This window comes from Coregonus lavaretus, assembly GCF_964263955.1.
Source record: "Coregonus lavaretus genome assembly, chromosome: 23".
Taxonomy (NCBI): Eukaryota; Metazoa; Chordata; class Actinopteri; order Salmoniformes; family Salmonidae; genus Coregonus; species Coregonus lavaretus.
In genome coordinates this window covers 32,186,066-32,205,136 of record NC_140010.1, presented here as the reverse complement: position 1 = coordinate 32,205,136, position 19,071 = coordinate 32,186,066, and the positions used below count along the sequence as shown (strand labels likewise).

The 19,071-nt window shown below is 40.1% G+C and overlaps 1 protein-coding gene across 1 annotated transcript; it reads left to right on the top strand.

Annotated features, from left to right (window-relative positions):
* Positions 1-2,542: 2,542 nt before the first annotated feature.
* frrs1a (ferric-chelate reductase 1a) lies at positions 2,543-18,774 on the top strand. The gene is made up of 16 exons (XM_084139883.1): positions 2,543-2,717; positions 5,119-5,317; positions 5,677-5,816; positions 5,973-6,067; positions 6,215-6,362; positions 6,563-6,745; positions 6,847-6,945; positions 10,379-10,526; positions 14,849-14,962; positions 15,194-15,309; positions 15,417-15,503; positions 16,410-16,507; positions 16,898-16,956; positions 17,628-17,771; positions 18,131-18,189; positions 18,520-18,774. Exons 1-16 carry the CDS (start codon positions 2,652-2,654, stop codon positions 18,610-18,612), a joined length of 1,848 nt encoding a protein of 615 aa, XP_083996009.1. The 5' UTR covers positions 2,543-2,651; the 3' UTR covers positions 18,613-18,774.
* Positions 18,775-19,071: the final 297 nt, after the last annotated feature.

Here is a 19,071-nt window from a genome sequence, read left to right as displayed (position 1 = left end):
TATGATTAGAGTACTATACTGTGCTGTACTGTGCTGTACTGTGATGTCCAAACTTGTGAAACCTAGACGTCTATGATTAGTACAGAATTGGTCCTGTGCGGACCAACCAAATTTGGTCTTGTTTGGGGGTGGAGCTCATTAGAATAATACCCAAACATGCAAAGGAGGATATTACAATTTTCTACCTTTGTGTACCTATTCAGGATACTTCCCCATGAAGAGAATAACATGAATAATGATGCATTTCTGTGTAGTACAGAAAGGGACCCATGATGTCATTCTGTTTCCATCATTCTGTTAATCCACTTCACTTACTATAGTTCAATAACCAAAATAGATGTTATCCCCTTCTTTCTGCAGACATCTTTGAATCTCAATTCAGAGTTGATATTTATAGTCGTTTTTGGAAAACATGGTCACAAAAAAGGGAGGGAGATTTGACCGTCATTCTGTTACCAAACTTACATCTGCACTGTTGGCACTGAAATCACTCCATAGTAGTCCTTCTGCATAGAGTTTGTACAGTATAACTTTGCAATCAATGGTTTAAGTTTGGCTTACTTTTAAAGTGAAAAAATCAGAGTCTCAGTGTCTTTCTGTTACTGTTGAATTGCCCACTCCCTGACCAAGTCCCTTCACCCCAGATTGCTCAGTTTGACCGGGCGGCCAGCTCTAGGAAGAGTCTTGGTGGTTCCAAACTTCATCCATTTAAGAATAATGGAGGCCACTGTGTTCTTGGGGACCTTCAATGCTGCAGACATTTTTTGATACCCTTCCCCAGATCTGTGCCTTGACACAATCCTGTCTCTGAGCTTTAGGTACAATTCCTTCGACTTCATGGCTTGGTTTTTGCTCTGACATGCACTGTCAACTGTGGGACCTTATATAGACAGGTGAGTGCCTTTCCAAATCTCAGGTGGACTTCAATCAAGTTGTAGAAACATCTCAAGGATGATCAATGGAAACAGGATGCACCTGAGCTCCATTTTGAGTCTCATAGCAATGGGTCTGAATACTTATGTAAATAAGGTATTTCTGTTTTTTATTTTTAATACATTTGCAAAAATTTCTAAAAACCTGTTTTTACTTCGTCAATATGGGGTATTGTGTGTAGATGAGGAAAAATTCAATTATTTAATTTGATCCATTTTAGAATAAGGCTGTAACGTAACAAAATGTAGAAAAAGTCAAGGGGTTTGAATACTTTCAGAATGTACTGTATATTCCAGCATTTTGGATTTGAGATCAACTGTCACCTTTTATTTGAGGGTATTTTCAGACATATCTTTTTTACTGTTTAGAAATTAAAACACTTTATGTATCTAGTTCCCTGATTTGAAGGTGTCATAAGTATTTGGACAAATTAACTTATAGTGTATTCAATTTAGTCAAAAGTTTAGTATTTGGTCCCATATTCCTAGAACGCAATGACTACATTGTTTTGGTTGTGTTTCGGATTATGTTGTGCCCAGTAGAAATGAATGTCCAATAATGTATTGTGCCAATTTGGAATAGCATAAGAATAGCATATGTTTCTGAACACTTCTACATGAATGTGGATGCTACCATGATTAAAGATAATCATTAATAAATCACAAATAATGATTACAGAGGCATGATGATTACAGAGGCATAAATATCATACCCCCGAAAAAATTGTAACCTCCCCTGTTATTGGTAATGGTGAGAGGTTAGCACGTTTTGGGGGCATGATCTTTGTGCATCTGTAACTAACTTAAATGGGCGGACTAGATACATAAAGTGCTTTCATTTCTAAACGGTAAAACTGATATGTATAAAAATACCCTGAAATAAAAGGTGACATTCTGTACTGTCGCCTCATATAAAACATTTGATCTCAAATCCAAAATGCTGGAGTATAGAGCCAAATTTAAAGTTTTAGCTTCACTGTCCAAATAAATACATTGGGGAGTGCAGGTCGAGTCAGCGTTTTTTCAAATTGTCATTGTAATTTTATTTTGCGAACTGTTTTGTGGTAAATGGCAATCCAAGCCCGCCAGCATACATCCTTGTGTTAGATTAATTGTAATAAAATCTATTTTTTGTGATAATCCTGTATGTGTTGCGTTTCCATATCCATTACCTAGTTCAGGTCTCCATTAACTCTGCCCTACCCAAGAACCTGGTTGATAAAGTACGGCATCACCACTCCCTGTACTCCATGTCATTGCTAAAGAGACTGGCCTTTCTGCCATCTTCAATTATGAACATTCTATCATTAATGAGCATGAGGAGAACAGAGGACTTGATCCTGATTCGATCACCCTCATTCTATCAAAAGTTAATAGAATCATGTCTAAATTCTCAAACAACAATTCCAACCACAAAAGGTGCCTAGCTAACAGCTAAATATTAGTTTTTTACTTTGTTATACATTCTAATTCTATTTTTGAGGCTCCACATGTTGTCATGGAAAATATTAATGTTATTTCCAACAACCAATGAGCAACTCCGCTGTAAATCCAGTGCATAACTTGAACATTGAGATTGCAGAAAGGACAGTCTCTTTGGCAATAACAAGGAGTGGCAAGGAGTCGAATGTTAGCTAAAGAGACCGGTAGTCAGACTATGTAGGCCATGCCTCTTCCCATACAAGGCAAGCCCACATTGGATGAAGAACCGCCCTGGGCATGAGCTTTAAAAAGCCTTGCTCAGGTAATAAAATGCATACTTTGCTTTTCGCAAGCATGCTGGAGGTGAGTACATGGTCCGAGTTAAGTTCTTTGAGAAATGTTCTTTAAACTGTCTTTTGTCCTAGTTTGTCACTTCTCATACTGCTTTCCATTGGTTTGAAATGACCACATGCTTTATTTGGATTACTTAAAGCTTACTGCTAGAATGGTGTTTATTCATTGGTTTTCTCAATGCTATGTCTGTTGAAACTTTCACTGTCTTAGGCTCTTGAACGTGCCACATGCTAAATGAGAAATACACTATATACAGTATACACAAAGTACAGTTGAAACGTACAGTTGAAGTCAGAAGTGTACATACACTTAGGTTGGAGTCATTAAAACTAGTTTTTCAACCACTCCACACATTTCTTGTTAACAAACTATAGTTTTGGCAAGTCAGTTAGGACATCTACTTTGTGCATGACACAAGTAATTTTTCCAACAATTGTTTACAGACAGATTATTTAATTTATAATTCACTGTATCACAATTCCAGTGGGTCAGAAGTGTAAATACACTAAGTTGACTGTGCCTTTAAACAGCTCTGGAAAATTCCAGAAAATGATGTCATGGCTTTAGAAGATTCTGATAGGCTAATTACATTTACATTATTTAGCAGACGCTCTTATCCAGAGCAACTTACAGTTAGTGAATACATTTTTTTTTTTTTATACTGGTCCCCCGTGGGAATCAAACCCACAACCCTGGCATTGCAAACGCCATGCTCTATCAACTGAGCTACATCCCTGCCGGCCATTCCCTCCCCTACCCTGGGCCAATTGTGCGCCGCCCATGAGTCTCCCGGTCGCGGCCGGCTGCGACAGAGCCTGGATTCGAACCAGGATCTCTAGTGGCACAGTTAGCACTGCGATGCAGTGCCTTAGACCACTGCGCCACTAATTGACATCATTTGAGTCAACTGGAGGTGTACCTGTGGATGTATTTCAAGGCCTACCTTCAAACTCAGTGCCTCTTTGCTTGACATTGTAGACCTTCACAAGTCTGGTTCATCCTTGGGAGCAATTTCCAAAGGTAACACATTCATCTGTACAAACAATAGTACGCAAGTATAAACACCATGGGACCACGCAGCCGTCATACCGCTCAGGAAGGAGACGCATTCTGTCTCCTAGAGATGAACATACTTTGGTGCGAAAAGTGAAAATCAATCCCAGAACAACAGCAAAGGACCTTGTGAAGATGCTGGAGGAAACAGGTACAAAAGTATCTATATCCACAGTAAAACTAATCCTATATCGACATAACCTGAAAGGCCGCTCAGCAAGGAAGAAGCCACTGCTCCAAAACCGCCATAAAAAAGCCAGACTACGGTTTGCAACTGCATATGGGGACAAAGATCGTACTTTTTGGAGAAATGTCCTCTGGTCTGATGAAACAAAAATAGAACTGTTTGGCCATAATGACCATCGTTATGTTTGGAGGAAAAAGGGGGTTGCTTGCAAGCCGAAGAACACCATCCCAACCGTGAAGCACGGGGGTGGCAGCATCATGCTGTGGGGGTGCTTTGCTGCAGGAAGGACTGGTGCACTTCACAAAATAGATGGCATCATCAGGAAGGAAAATGATGTAGATATATTGAAGCAATATCTCAAGACATCATTCAGGAAGTTAAAGCAAATGGGTCTTCCAAATGGACAATGACCCCAAGCATACTTCCAAAGTTGTGGCAAAATGGCTTAAGGACAACAAAGTCAAGGTATTGGAGTAGCCATCACAAAGCCCTGACCTCAATCCTATAGAAAATTTGTGGGCAGAACTGAAAAAGCATGTGCGAGCAAGGAGGCCTACAAACCTGACTCAGCTACACCAGCTCTGTCAGGAGGAATGGGCCAAAATTCACCCAACTTATTGTAGGAAGCTTGTGAAAAGCTCCCCAAAACGTTTGACCCAAGTTAAACAATTTAAAGGCAATGCTACCAAAAACTAATTGAGTGTATGTAAACTTCTGACCCACTGGGAATGTGATGAAAGAAATAAAAGCTGGAATAAATCATTCTCTCTACTATTATTCTGACATTTCACATTCTGAAATGAAAGTGGTGATCCTAACTGACCTATGACAGGGAATTTTTACTAGGATTAAATGTCAGGAATTGTGAAAAACTGAGTTTAAATGTATTTGGCTAAGGTGTATGTAAACTTCCGACTTCAACTGTATGTGGACACCCCTTCAAATTAGTGGATTTGGCAACTTCAGCCACACCCGTTGCTGACCGGTATATAAAATCGAGAACACCACCATGCAATCTCCATTGCCAGTAGAATGGCCTTACTGAAGAGCTCAGTGACTTTCCAACAAGTCAGTTCGTCAACTTTCTGCCCTGCTAGAGCTGCCCCAGAAATATGCTTGCCTTCTAGGGCATGTATTGGAGTGTTTTATTTTTGTGTATTTTCTTTTTAGATGGGTGTGAGTCTATGGAGCAGCTTGCTGTTAGTTCAGACTCTTTGTTTGACATCAGTTGATGCCTACCCCAATGGAGAAGTGACTGAATCCTGTGGGAATATGATGCCAAAACACAGTCATGCCCCCAATACCACCCACTGTCCCTACACTCTGGCTGTCAATGTCACTCAATTCAGTTCAGGAGATTACATCCAAGGTAATGATAACAGTTTGGTAATACAATAGAATAATATATTCAGCAATTATTCTAAGACAATGGAAATAGAAAGCTTCTTAATTATTAAATCCAATGTATTTTGGGGTGTAACCTTCATCAGGGTATTTCCAGACAGAAGTTAAAGGAGGTTTGTCAATACATTTCACATCCTCTGTTTTTCTATAGCTCCTGTGTACAATAAGCTGAACAGAAACATGCTAGGATCAAAAGAGAGGATGTGAAATATCCAGAGGACTAGACATGCACCCATTTCATCAGCCTTTTATTCAATTGTCATTGAAATAATTGTTCTGGGTCCAACACATGCACACTCATACATTGTCATGTAATGTCCCTAGTTACCATATCTGGAACGACATACTTTGAGGGCTTCCTGCTTGAGGCTCGGAATGCATCCAATCCAGACTCTGATGCTGTCGGCTCCTTCACCCTAACCAATCCTAAAACCACACAACTGTTGAAATGTGGCCACACTCCGGTAGGCCTACTTACCTTTACGCAAAGAGGTCAATGGATTTATTTTCATTTGGCTTAGAATGAATCATTTACAATGACCTTAGGTTACGCATGGCCTCAATACTCTAAATTTCTTGCAATTTATTGTAGTTATTTTTCTGTTTTTGTTGCTATTTAGGGTTCAGCTGTCAGTCACACAAGTGATGCCAGACAGACAAAAATCGTGGTAATCTGGAACGCTCCCCAAAACTCTCCAGATGCTGTCGAATTTCTGTGAGTGTTTAGAGTCCATCTGATTCCCTCTGCATTCCCTGTCTCACACATGCATTTCCATTACATGCTATGGTCTCTTACGCTCTACAGCTAAAATTATATCCTGAGTGTACAGTTAACAATGCATTTGTGTGTTTCTGAATTAAGTGTGACGGTAGTGGCTCATTACAATACTTTCTGGGTGAAAATCCCCGGTCCGGTTGTGTCTCAGAGTGGGGTGCCTCCCATCCCACCTAAACCCACCACACCTTCCACTACCATAAAGACGTCAACTCCCTCTGTGTTGCCCAGACCAGTAAGTCATATTTAGTAATATAATGGAATATAAATATACTGTACATTACTGTATGTTTTGGTACAGAAACCCCCCTTTCATGCTCTCTCTGTCTGTCTGTGTCTCTCTCTGTTTGTCTTTCTGTCTGTTTCTCTCTCTGTTCTCTCTCACTGTCGCTCTCTCTCTCTTCCTCTCTTTCTTGATGCCTCCTCCTGTCTCAGTTCAGCTCAGTGGGTTGTGGCCAACAGAAGTCCTGCCTGTTGGACCCAGCGGGATGTAACCCTGAAAAAGATTCAACGTGCTTCTTCCTGTCGTTCGCCCCCAAGGGACAGTCTGTGGAGTTTGAGCTCAGTGGGCCCTCAGATGGCTACATTGCCTTCGCCCTCTCCCATGACACATGGATGGTAAGTTAGCATTTTAGCATCATTGATAACTTGCTAGGTAAGTTACTGTAGCATTATGCTGTAATGGTATGCTTTTCCTTCCCTCCTTTTTCTGTTAATAGGGGGATGATGACGTGTACCTATGTGTGAGGGATGACAGCTCGGTGGATGTGAGCGCAGCTTATGTCAAAGGAAGGTCCCACCCAGAGGAGGCCTCTGAGGTGAAACCCCACAGTATATGACTTTAATTATACGTCTCTCTTTTATAGGCCTACCTGTTAGGGTTGAATATTTTCCCGATATTTTACAAATGTTCCATCCCGAGAATAAATCACTTTTTTCCCGGGTACCCGGTATTTCCCACCAAAACCGGAAGTGTCATTCAAAAGCATTATAAAGCATATAAATAGGCCTATGTCTGGATTTGATTCGAGCTTTGATCGAACATTCAAGCCTGATGCTACCTGAGCCTGATGAGCCATACATTAAATACATTTATAAGCCCTACATTAAAAACATTTAATGAGACCAAGCCCAAAAAGGCCAAATGATTGTGACGTTATCCAATACATATATGAAATATAATATGGCCTATTTGTATAATTATTAGGCTGACGCATATATACCTTTTATAATATTTCCCCTAATGTTATTACCTACCTCCTCTCTCTCTATTGTTGCTTCATTCCTTACTCACTTTCAATAGTTAAATGATATACAGTTGAAGTCGGAAGTTTACATACACCTTCGCCAAATACATTTAAACTCAGTTTTTCACAATTCCTGACATTTAATCCTGGTAACAATTCCCTGTCTTAGGTCAGTTAGGATCACCAATGTGCAATGTCAGAATAATAGTAGAGATAATTATTTATTTCAGCTTTTATTTCTTTCATCACATTCCCAGTGGGTCAGAAGTTTACATACACTCAATTAGTATTTGGTAGTATTGCCTTTAAATTGTTTAACTTGGGTCAAACGTTGCGGGTAGCCTTCCACAAGCTTCCCACAATAAGTTGGGTGAATTTTGGCCCATTCCTCCTGACAGAGCTGGTGTAACTGAATCAGGTTTGTAGGCTTCCTTGCTCACACACACTTTTTCAGTTCTGCCCACACATTTTCTATAGGATTGAGGTCAGGGCTTTGTGAAGGCCACTCCAATACCTTGACTTTGTTGTCCTTAGGCCATTTTGCCACAACTTTGGAAGTATGCTTGGGGTCATAGTCCATTTGGAAGACCCATTTGCGACCAAGCTTTAACTTCCTGACTGATGTCTTGAGATGTTGCTTCAATATATCCACATAGTTGTCCTTCCTCATGATGCCATCTATTTTGTGAAGTGCACCAGTCCCTCCTGCAGCAAAGCACACCCACAGCATGATGCTGCCACCCCTGTGTTTCACGGTTGGGATGGTGTTCTTCAGCTTGCAAGTACCCCCTTTTTCCTCCACACATAACAATGGTCATTATGGCCAAACAGATCTATTTTTGTTTCATCAGACCAGAGGACATTTCTCCAAAAAGTACGATCTGGTCCCCATGTAAATTGCAAACCGTAGTCTGGCTTTTTTATGGCGGTTTTTGGAGCAGTGGCTTCTTCCTTGCTGAGCGGCCTTTCAGGTTATGTTGATATAGGACTCATTTATTGTGGATATATATACTTTAGTACCTGTTTCCTCCAGCATCTTCACAAGGTCCTTTGCTGTTGTTCTGGGATTGATTTGCACTTTTCGCACCAAAGTACGTTCATCTCTAGGAGACAGAACGCGTCTCCTTCCTGAGCGGTATGACAGCTGCGTGGTCCCATTGTGTTTATACTTGCGTACTATTGTTTGTACAGATGAATGTGGTACCTTCAGGCATTTGGAAATTGCTCCCAAGGATGAACCAGACTTGTGAAGGTCTACAATTTTTTTCTGAGGTTTTGGCTGATTTCTTTTGATTTTCCCATGATGTCAAGCAAAGAGGCACTGAGTTTGAAGGTAGGCCTTGAAATACATCCACTGGTACACCTCCAATTGACTCAAATTCATTTTCTTGAATTTTCCAAGCTGTTTAATGCACAGTTAACTTAGTGTATGTAAACTTCTGACCCACTGGAATTGTGATACAGTGAATTATAAGTGAAATAATCTGTCTGTAAACAATTGTTGGAAAAATTACTTGTGTCATGCACAAAGTAGATGTCCTAACTGACTTGCCAAAACTATAGTTTGTTAACAATAAATTTGTGGAGTGGTTGAAAAACAAGTTTTAATGACTCCAACCTAAGTGTATGTACACTTCTGACTTCAACTGTACGTTTCGTTGTCCTTATCTTCATCATTCTAAAGACATCCTTGAATAATATAGGACTAGAATCAGATGCAGAAGCCGTTCACTTCTCTTCACAAAGATTTAAAGGTCATGGGTCTGAATAAATAACTGCTAAAGCCTACCACCATCCTGCGTTCGTTCTTCTTTCAAACCACCATCGTGAGTTCTATTGGCTGCTGTATTTAAGATTCAGCAAACAAGAGCTTGAGTCCCTCTTCGAATAGTCTATCGGTATAAGACATGCAACAACAACAAAAATGGCCAGCAAGCTATTCCAGTCTAGCTTTTCCTGCATGGGACTCCAAGAGTTAAGGAGCGTTTTTTAAGGAAAGAGGCCAGCTGAGCACAGGTGCGTGCATTTTGCGCAAGCGACAGAGGCTATAAGTTAGAAGCTTATTATGCATAACCCATCATTAATTAGTTAAACATAAGGCTAATACTGCATTGAATGTATTACCTGAAAGAGGTAGGCTAGGACATCTATATATATATATATATGTATAGGGCTATATATCAATCTAGAACAGGATTATCTATTTTGGATGCAATTTGAATGGAGTTGATGGAGAGAGAGACAAACTGTGAGAGAGTGCTTGTGCGTGCACTGATTTAAAGCAACAATATTTGAGTGACAGGCTGTTTTATAACTCTGCAGCTGCAATATCTATCTTTACAATAAAAAAATAAAGTAAACCCCAAAAGCCAGATGGAGATCTGTAAATCAGACGCTCATTCGGTCTTTATATTACGCGGCAGCAAATGTAGGCCTACCTGTCACAAGAACAAAGGTTACCATGATGAGATGATAGGTCTACATGCATTGTGAACTGCGCTCCATATTGAGATGTGCTGTCTGTCCCCACCCTGAGAGTTGATGATTCATCATGCAGAGGCCGTAGAGAAGCCAAATTTAGACATCGCATATAATTTAACAGTTCCATTTCACACCATGCTGTTCATATAAATAATATTTATAATTTACCGGTTTCTCACAGTTATTTATCCTGGGAAAAAGGAGTGGTTTTGGGCGATAAATCCCTGTAAATCTCGGTAACCGGGTTTCCGTCATTCAACCCTGCTACATGTCCTCTAGTTCAGCCTGCTATATGTGTAGCACTGTAACTGTTGTATGGCTGACTTGGCCACAAGCTAGAATTCCTTGAATGCCTGAAAATGAAACCTTCCTCAATCAGCATCAACTCATCAATATGAGTTATGATAATCAAACATGACATTACTATGACTTATTAGATCAGGCGTATTATAATCATTTACTTAAACTGAGTATCTTATATAGAAGATATGTATAGACACGCCATTGTTTCCTTTTCCTATAGAATGTTCTTACAGATGTGGCCTGGAGATTGGCGGATGGAGTAATTCAGTGTCGGTTTCGTCGACGCGTTCTTGTCCCACAGGACGCGACCCGGTTTAGTCTGGACGCACAGTACTACCTGTTCATGGCATACGGTGAAGCTGAATACGGTGAGTTGCAATATGATATACGATCACGGTAAGGTTTTGTACCTGTCCAATAAGATAATGTCCAATATGATAAATAAGAGTAACCCAAAAAAAGAAAAAAGGGCAGAATGCTAAAAACATATAGATTAGATTTGAGCATACAGGTATAGATTGGACCTGTGATATAGTTTTTAATGTAGTAGTGTTGTGTGTAACTGCCTGTGTAACTCCTGAGTGGTGCAGTGGTCTAAGGCACTGCATCGCAGTGCTAACTGTCCCACTAGAGATCCTGGTTCGAATCCAGGCGCACAATTGGCCCAGCGTCGTCCAGGGTAGGGGAAGGAAATGGCCGGCAGGGATGTAGCTCAGTTGATAGAGCATGGCGTTTGCAACGCCAGGGTTGTGGGTTCGTTTCCCAGGGGGGGGGGCAGTATAAAATATATATGTATTCACTAACTGTAAGTTGCTCTGGATAAGAGTGTCTGCTAAATGACTAAAATGTTGATTTGAAATTGAAACCCTCTTAAGCCATGTTTCCACTGGCACTTAAAATTAGGGTCAAATTCGAGCTGGCTCAAATGGAATTCTCAAATTCGAGCTGTGTAGGGGGAAACCAAATAATTTTAGACTTTTACTCAAGTAGTATTTTACAGGGTTACTTTCACTTTTACTTGAGTAACTTTCTATTAAGGTATCTATACTTAATCAAGTATGACAATTACTACTTTTTCCACCACTGGACACAACGTTTAGCTAGCTCGTCTGGGCTTGTTGCTGTTAGCTAGCACGTCTGGGCTTGTTGCTGTTAGCTAGCACATGGACAAGCAGTACTGCAGTAGTCAGACATGACATGAATTACCACCATAGCTGGATTCTTCATTCATTTTTGCGCTACACAATAAACTTTTATGAGAATAGTAAGCCCTCGAATGCTAGCTACCTAACGTTAGCTAGGAAATCAGAGTTGAAACTAGTTAGCCAGCTAATGTTAGCTAGCAGGAATTTTAGCTGACCAGGTCGTATTGAAAGCTAGCTAGCTACGTCATATCAAACCTGTCTTCTGGTTTGCTTGGTTAGCTAGTTAGCTAATAGCCAATGCCATGGCAAGCAAGGTATGAATTAAGCTAGACAGCTAGCTAGCCTGTTATGCTAGCGATGATGCTAACTGTTTAGCTAGCTAGCTAACGTTAGCAAGCAAAACATATTTGCTAAATACATGGTTCTGAGTCTGGCTGGCAGTGGCAGTAGTATGGGGTAAAGTTAGTTACAGCATGGCGGGTGAATAAAATTCTTCAACATCTTGCTACTGTAGCTAGCTAGCAACATTAGCGAAGCCAGCTGCACAGTCACGGCTACCTAGCAACATGACATCTTTTCTAATTTCTGGAGGCAGTAGAAGCCCGGGTTGACTTCAAAGGGTCAATGGCAACGGGCCTTTATAGTTCTGCATGTATAGATGCCCAATGACATATCATGTATTTCACACAAAGGTTATTATAGTAAACTAAAACTAAAACTAAAACGAATAAAAAACTATTTAGGAAACTGAAATAAAATAATTAAGAAACACATTAGAAAAAATAAAACTATACTGAAACTACTATCTTTGACTCCAAAATTAAGTAAAATTAAATAAAAACATAAGAAATTATGTTCCGTTTTTTCTCTTTTAAACTTTGGCCAAAAATCTGTTTCAAATAGTTTGTGCATCACCATCATTAGCTATCTCTTTAGACAAAAGGCTTGCCTCCAACAATTTAACAATGTTCCAGCATACGACATGTCTTTACAAGTACCTGCGTCATTTGGGACCTTCATATATACAGTCATTGGTTGGGACAGAGAGGAGTCAGAACAGGGAAGACCATCACTGCCTTATCTGGTGACGTCACTGTCTCATCCACTTGTTGCCCTAGCGTTAACCTAATGTAGTATCGAGTTAATGTGGCTAATTATGCTCTGAAACAAAGGAGTCTGCTTATACTGAGCTTTGATCATAAGTTTTATTCATATCACAAGATTTCAGCATAAGGTTACAGATGTCAAGATCATCCGGAGAGCAGTGTCCGAAAAGAATATGTCTGCTCTAATGTTCTTTGTCTCTAGCCCATACTTATAATCTTTACAAAAATATGGGTGGCTCCCTCTACTGTCCAATCACCTGTCTCCAACAAACAGACTCCCTCTGTTCTATGAGGTGTCACTCTAAAACGGCTCCCTCTGAAACTGAATAAACATCCTCTCAGGTTCCACTTAAAAACATTAGCAAAGTCATAATTCTCCATATACTACACTAACGTAGCAGGAGTAAAAAGACGCCTGAGCGGAGTCCCCATATCTGTTTTTCAGGGGAAATTAAAGTTAGGTTGAAAATTCTGTATCCCTGAAAACCGAAAGCATTCGCTTTCTGCAGACTTCGCGGAGAGTGCCCCGAGCTTAAACATCCCAGCTGGACACAAAGTACTAGCTAGCGAGATGGGGAATGCAGAGGTTATTTTCAATAAGTGCATTTCACTAGTTTGCATTGTAGTGTCTGAGGGTCTATGAATTTGCTGACATTTGCAAATGGTGTAATGGATGAACTCTACTCTGCTTTGCTGAAATATCTGGAAAGTATTACTACATAGGCTTCTTGGAATAGAGGACATTTGGACATATGTGGAAGCCGGGGATTGGTCTGTCAAAAACCACCCATCTTATGTTACATAGGATATAAATACCATGTTTTGAACAAAGGACGGGGAGAAACAACATATTAACAGATTGGGCCGTTGTTCTCCAGATATCTGCAGATGTCTGTAAATTGATACTGTGATCTTTGATACAATAAACCTTTATAATCAAAGTACAGTGTAAGCGGACTTCTTATCATCACAGCATAATTAGCAACATATTTTGAGACACCACAGCATCTTCTACCACTAAAACCTAGGCAAATGTTTTGCCTGCAAACTTTGGTTTCGAATCGCAACATTCTGAGATGTCTGCCTACAGGCTACGGAAAGAATTTGATTTTTTCAGGCTTAGCCCGCCTACCCAAACTCGTGATTTGTTGGGAGAGTTGTCTGTCTGAAGAGGACCCCTTTTTTATGTCCAAGAGAATCTGACATCCTCCCCAGACCTTGGGCTGATGCTCTAGGCCTGGGATTTCCGAGACTACTAGCTATCACTAGCTAACAGGGAAGAACTAGAACCTACAACACATATATGGCTCCTAGCCTCCCAGTCATAGGAGCAATTCCATGGTAACGAAATTATGCTGAGACTCTGATTTTTTACTTTCAAATGTATGCCCCCAAAAAACATAACTTTAACTTTGGTTACAAGGCTTCCTCGCCTGTCATTTTACTGTTGCATCGTACATACACAATCTATGGGCTTTGGTGGGGAAGTGGGAACAAGGTCTTTCACACATTTTAGTAGTTATCTAATTACTGTACAAGGAAGGGCTGCATTGTAAATTGTTTCCTTTATGACATCCATTAGCAGATTGTATTTTGCACACATCTACATATCTTTGTACAGTACATCATAAAATATAAATGCAGAATGCAACTTCAGATCCGGTCTTCCGGATCTAAACTTTAGATCTAAACTCCCTGTCTTTACTCTAGTTATCTCCTAGTTCACAAAAATGTAATGTGTCAGTGTTTTTCTGTCAAATGAGGTCAAGGAGTTTGTGGTTTATGAGGTTGGCTTGAGTTATTGCCCTCAAGGTAAAGTCTCATAACAAACATTTATTTCACATTATTGTTTAATGACACCGACGCTTCCGCAACTGACTACCATGACAGTAAATGTCAGATCAATTCTGTGGTATAAATAAAATATTTTAGATTCTAGATTGAGACTTTCTATCATTTTAGGGGCATTGTGGGAAAAAAAGAAAATACTTTTCCCCTTAATGGCCACTTTATGACTTGTTTATGACGGAAATGATAAGACGTGAAAGAAGTGACAATATAGATGAAAGGTTTTGCAGATGAGGATAGAGAAGCGAAGAGTTTCTAATGCTGGCTCTGAAATGACTTCAACTCGTGCTGTCACACAACAGCATGCATCCTTTGAACTGTAGGTCCTATTTCTATAGATGGAGTCTTCCCGTTATAGCCCACTGAGCACAGATGTCAATTCAACATCTGTTCCACGTTGGTTTAAAGTAATTTCATTGAAATTACATGGAAACAACATTGATTCAACCATTGTGTGCCCAGTGGGATGTCACCTTCACTGACATATCAGTTGTATGTCATTCATGGTGACATATTACCTATATGAGAAACCTATAGCTACTGTAGGTGACTTGCTGCTAACTCGTCTCTCTCTCAAACCATTGTCTTGAGGCGAGGTGCACAGGCATGACCGCCAACCCCTCATATCCTCACAGCAGTCAGTCATCAACGGCCCAGCAGAGATTCTCACTGGCTCTCGATCACCACTCCTCATGAAATTTCACAGTGAGTGGACTGGAGACTGAAAATGATAGGCAAACAAATGTATAATTCTGTAACTACATAAAACCAACATTCAGCTCTATGAGCAATACCAAGTAAATATGTCATGTCAGACGGTCCACAATTTGATACATACAGTATTTCTTGACTTGATTTATGAATGATTTTGGCTCCTGTTAAAGTTTTTAGTCTGATGCCCATCTGTAATACCTGTTATCTCTTTTGTAATATCAGGCGTTCTGATGTTAATTGCATGGATGTTGGCTGGAAGCACAGGTACTTTCATAGCCAGCTACTTCAAGCCTGATTGGCCAGAGAAAACACTGTTCGGTCAGAAAATTTGGTTCCAGGTATGTAAAAGAAACTGATAAACTAACATCTGTGGTAAAAGTTGTCCTTACATTGATATGTCACTGCTTAAAGGTGATAAGCATCAACGTGTCCTGTGTTTGTCCAGGTGCATCGAGGGTTGATGATGTTAACAGTGCTGCTTACCTGTGTGGCCTTCACTCTTCCCTTCATCTACAGAGGAGGTTGGAGTAAGGTAAGCTACTAAGCATTAGCACACATAAAGTCCCTCTTATTCTGCCTCACGCTTGCGATGTTATGCACTGCTTTAACCTTGTTTAGCCAGCAGAGGGCATTGCATCTTGTTGTTGGATGAGGAGGATTTTCCTTAATTTTTCTATTTTGATTTTGAGTGCCTGATTATAATGTAACTGTCATGGAACGATTCAACCAAATCTATCTTAGAAATGTTTATGCAGCAGGGCTTTGTTTATGCTACTGACTGGATACTGTAATGCAGGTTAGATTAAACAGAGGCTTCAGCTGAAAAGTTGTTCAAATCAAATTTTATTTGTCACATGCTTTGTAAACAACCGGTGTAGACTAACAGTGAAATGCTAAATACTTACGGGTCCTTTTCCAACAATGCAGAGTTAAAGATAAAAAGAAAAGAAAACAGAAATAGTGGCACGAGGAATAAATACACAGTGAATAACGAAGAACAACAACGAGTACAAATAACATGGTTATATACAGGGAGTACCAGTACTGAGTCAATGTGCAGAGGTACAAGATAACTGATGTAGCTAGGTAGGGGTAAAGTGACTAGGCAACAGGATAAATAATAAACAGTAACAGCAGCAGTGAAAGTGTGTGTGTGTGTGTGTGTGTGTGTGTGTGTGTGTGTGAGTGGTGCGTCAGTGCATGTGTGCGCGTGTTATCTGTGTGTGGGCATATGAAGTGTGTGTGTGTGTGTGTGTGTGTGTTGGGTGTCAGTGTAAGTATGTGTGAGTGTGTGGGTAGAGTCCAGTGTGTGTGCATAGAGTCAGTGCAAGAGAGTTAGTGAAAAAAGTGTCAATGCAGGTAGTCCGGGTAAAAAAGTTGTTTGATTGCATCGAGGGCTTTAGTGTTTAATACAGAGGGTTTGTATGTCTTTCTCCAGAGTGCTGGGGCCCATCCCTACCTGGGATGTACTGTACTAGCCCTGGCTCTCCTTCAGCCTATCATGGCCACTCTCAGACCTCCCCCTGACTCCTCCAGGTAAAACCCTATCCACAGCCCAATTGACCACCAACCATCTCACATGGCCATACTCAAGTACTACATAATGGAAGATTCCAATGCTGGAAATGCTTTGCTAAACTGCTCGTAAACATTATTACATAGACCTCATACTAAATGGTTTATAATACACACATTTGCTGATATTGAAATAAAATATGCACTTGAGCAAATTATTTATAAAATGTTGATCATGGAATAGGTTAAAAACAAATGAAGTGCTACCATTTTGCATACAAGTAATGGAAGGGTTTTATATTGAATCTGGTGCTGTTGTTTTCTCTATCCATTCCATGGCTGTGATATACTAAGTGTTATTCTATTATTAGGCTGTATTCTTACCATTGATTAGCTGTTCTCTCTATGCAGGAGGTGGGTGTTTAATTGGCTGCATTGGGGAGCTGGGACTGTTGCTGAGATTATGGCTGGTTAGTCAACCATCTGGAAATTCTTCTGTTCTTTTAGTACATATTTGATAGTCAAGCTAAATAACTTAAAACGCATACAAAGTCCTAATTTTGTCTTATTGAATGTTACTGTTACTGAGTAGCTAGCTGATGTGGACCACTTCCCATCATTGAGTAAATCCTGTTTAGGGCCAGGAGTTTTTCCTGACCATGTGAATTTACCAGGAAAGGCTCTGGGTCGTATCTATAACTTGTGATGCGTTCCCGTGCTGTCGGAGTTATCAGAAATACAAAGTTTTACTTGAACAACCCTCCAAGTCATCATATCAAGATTTGTTTTTACCCGAGTTGCCGAGTTGTAACATTTAACCACTGATCTTTCACCTTTTCAACCAAAAGATGTGGATAATGTAGATAGTTTGACCATATTGTCAAGCTAGCTTACTGTATTATTAGCAACGTTAGCTATCTTATCTAGCTAGCTTGAATGTTATTGGTTGAAGAATTGTTCTGACTTCAAAAGCACTTGAACGGAATCATGTCGGACTTACAACTTCCATTTTGGGAGGGTTCCCACTTCCGACGAGTACGTGAATGCAGCATTGGGCCCAGAGTTTTTCCTGGTCAGGTCACATGGTCAGGGAAAACTCTTATCCCTTCTCATGTGATACTCACTTCCTGTTGTAATGCAGTGGCGGCCATGTTTTTGGGGATGGGCCAGCAGTCTGTGCTCCTGCCTCACCCCTGGTACCTGCTGGTTCTGGCTGGGTTCCTGGCATGGGTCGTCCTCTTGAGGGTGATCCTTGGGCTCCATAAAAAAGGCTACATTAAAACACGTAAGGAATCGGCATGTTGTTGATCTCCATTAGTTGTGACGTCAGTGAGAATTTGTGAGAAGTTTTCTTTTATAGCTGACAAGTTGAATCTTTCATCAAACTATGAGGTGCAAATACATTAGTTCCATTCTTGCTATATGTCAGTTTAGTGAATTCTTGAAATTACCAGTTATCATTCATATGATTAGTATATCTCTGATGTTAAGACAATGCACATCTTCACATTTATTTCAACCTACATAACAGGTCGTATATGTGTTAATAGCCTATATGCTATTTTAGAAGCTATATTCCTTCAAGGTAAATATCTTTTTAGCACCAATTTCCTGTTTTGTGATTCTGTGACCTTGATTCCACAGCGAGTGACACTGATGACCAGCAGAGGATTCTTGCTGACCACTCAGAGGGCAGCGCTTGGGTAAGGCCATAAGCACAGATTTAAGGGTTATCTCTGTGAAGCTTTGAAGTGATTTGAAGTGTAAGGGCCAGTAAGAGTTCAGATTTAAAGCCAGAGATAGTTAAGATGGAACTCTCTTCCTGGACATTATGTTTAAATGAGTTAATGTATGTGATTTACTAGCAACTGCTGGTGCAAGGTAATCTTGGCACCCAGAACCAAATCAGCTGCTGGTTTTTAGCTACTCATTTAATATTAAGATTGGTTCAGAATGACCATTTTTATTTGTCTGATATCATAATATTGTGCACTTTTGACAGTTTAATATAATGGCATCCTTTTTCTCCACAGGATGCATGGTTCAAAATCGTTGCCCTTCTTGCCTTTATTATTGGGAATAGCGGGTTCCTGATCAGCTTCATTTACACCATCAGTGGATTGTGATGAATCTGTGAGAATGGCCATTCCATGGTACATGACAACTCACTGGCTGTTAGAATGATGGAGGATCCTGATTCTTATTCAAATTCAGGACACAGCCAGATCAAGGCACTGAACCAGATCTAAAGCTATAAATGGAGTGACAGGAAATGGTAGGGAATATGTAAAAAAAAAAAAAAAAACTGGATAGATTATCCATTTCACACACATACCAAAAGTATTTATGCACTATTGATTTTGCACTAATGTTATTATCCCAACTTCTCAGGGAAATGCAGTTGTACACTCAGTGGCCAGTTTATTAGGTGCACTATTTGATACCATTCCACTAATACCGCTACAGCCATTACCACGAACCCATCCTCCCCAATTAAGGTGCCACCAACCTCTTGTGGCATCGAGGCATTCAGTTATTGTTCGATTTAACATTAGAATGGGCAAAACGAGTGACCTAAGCAACTT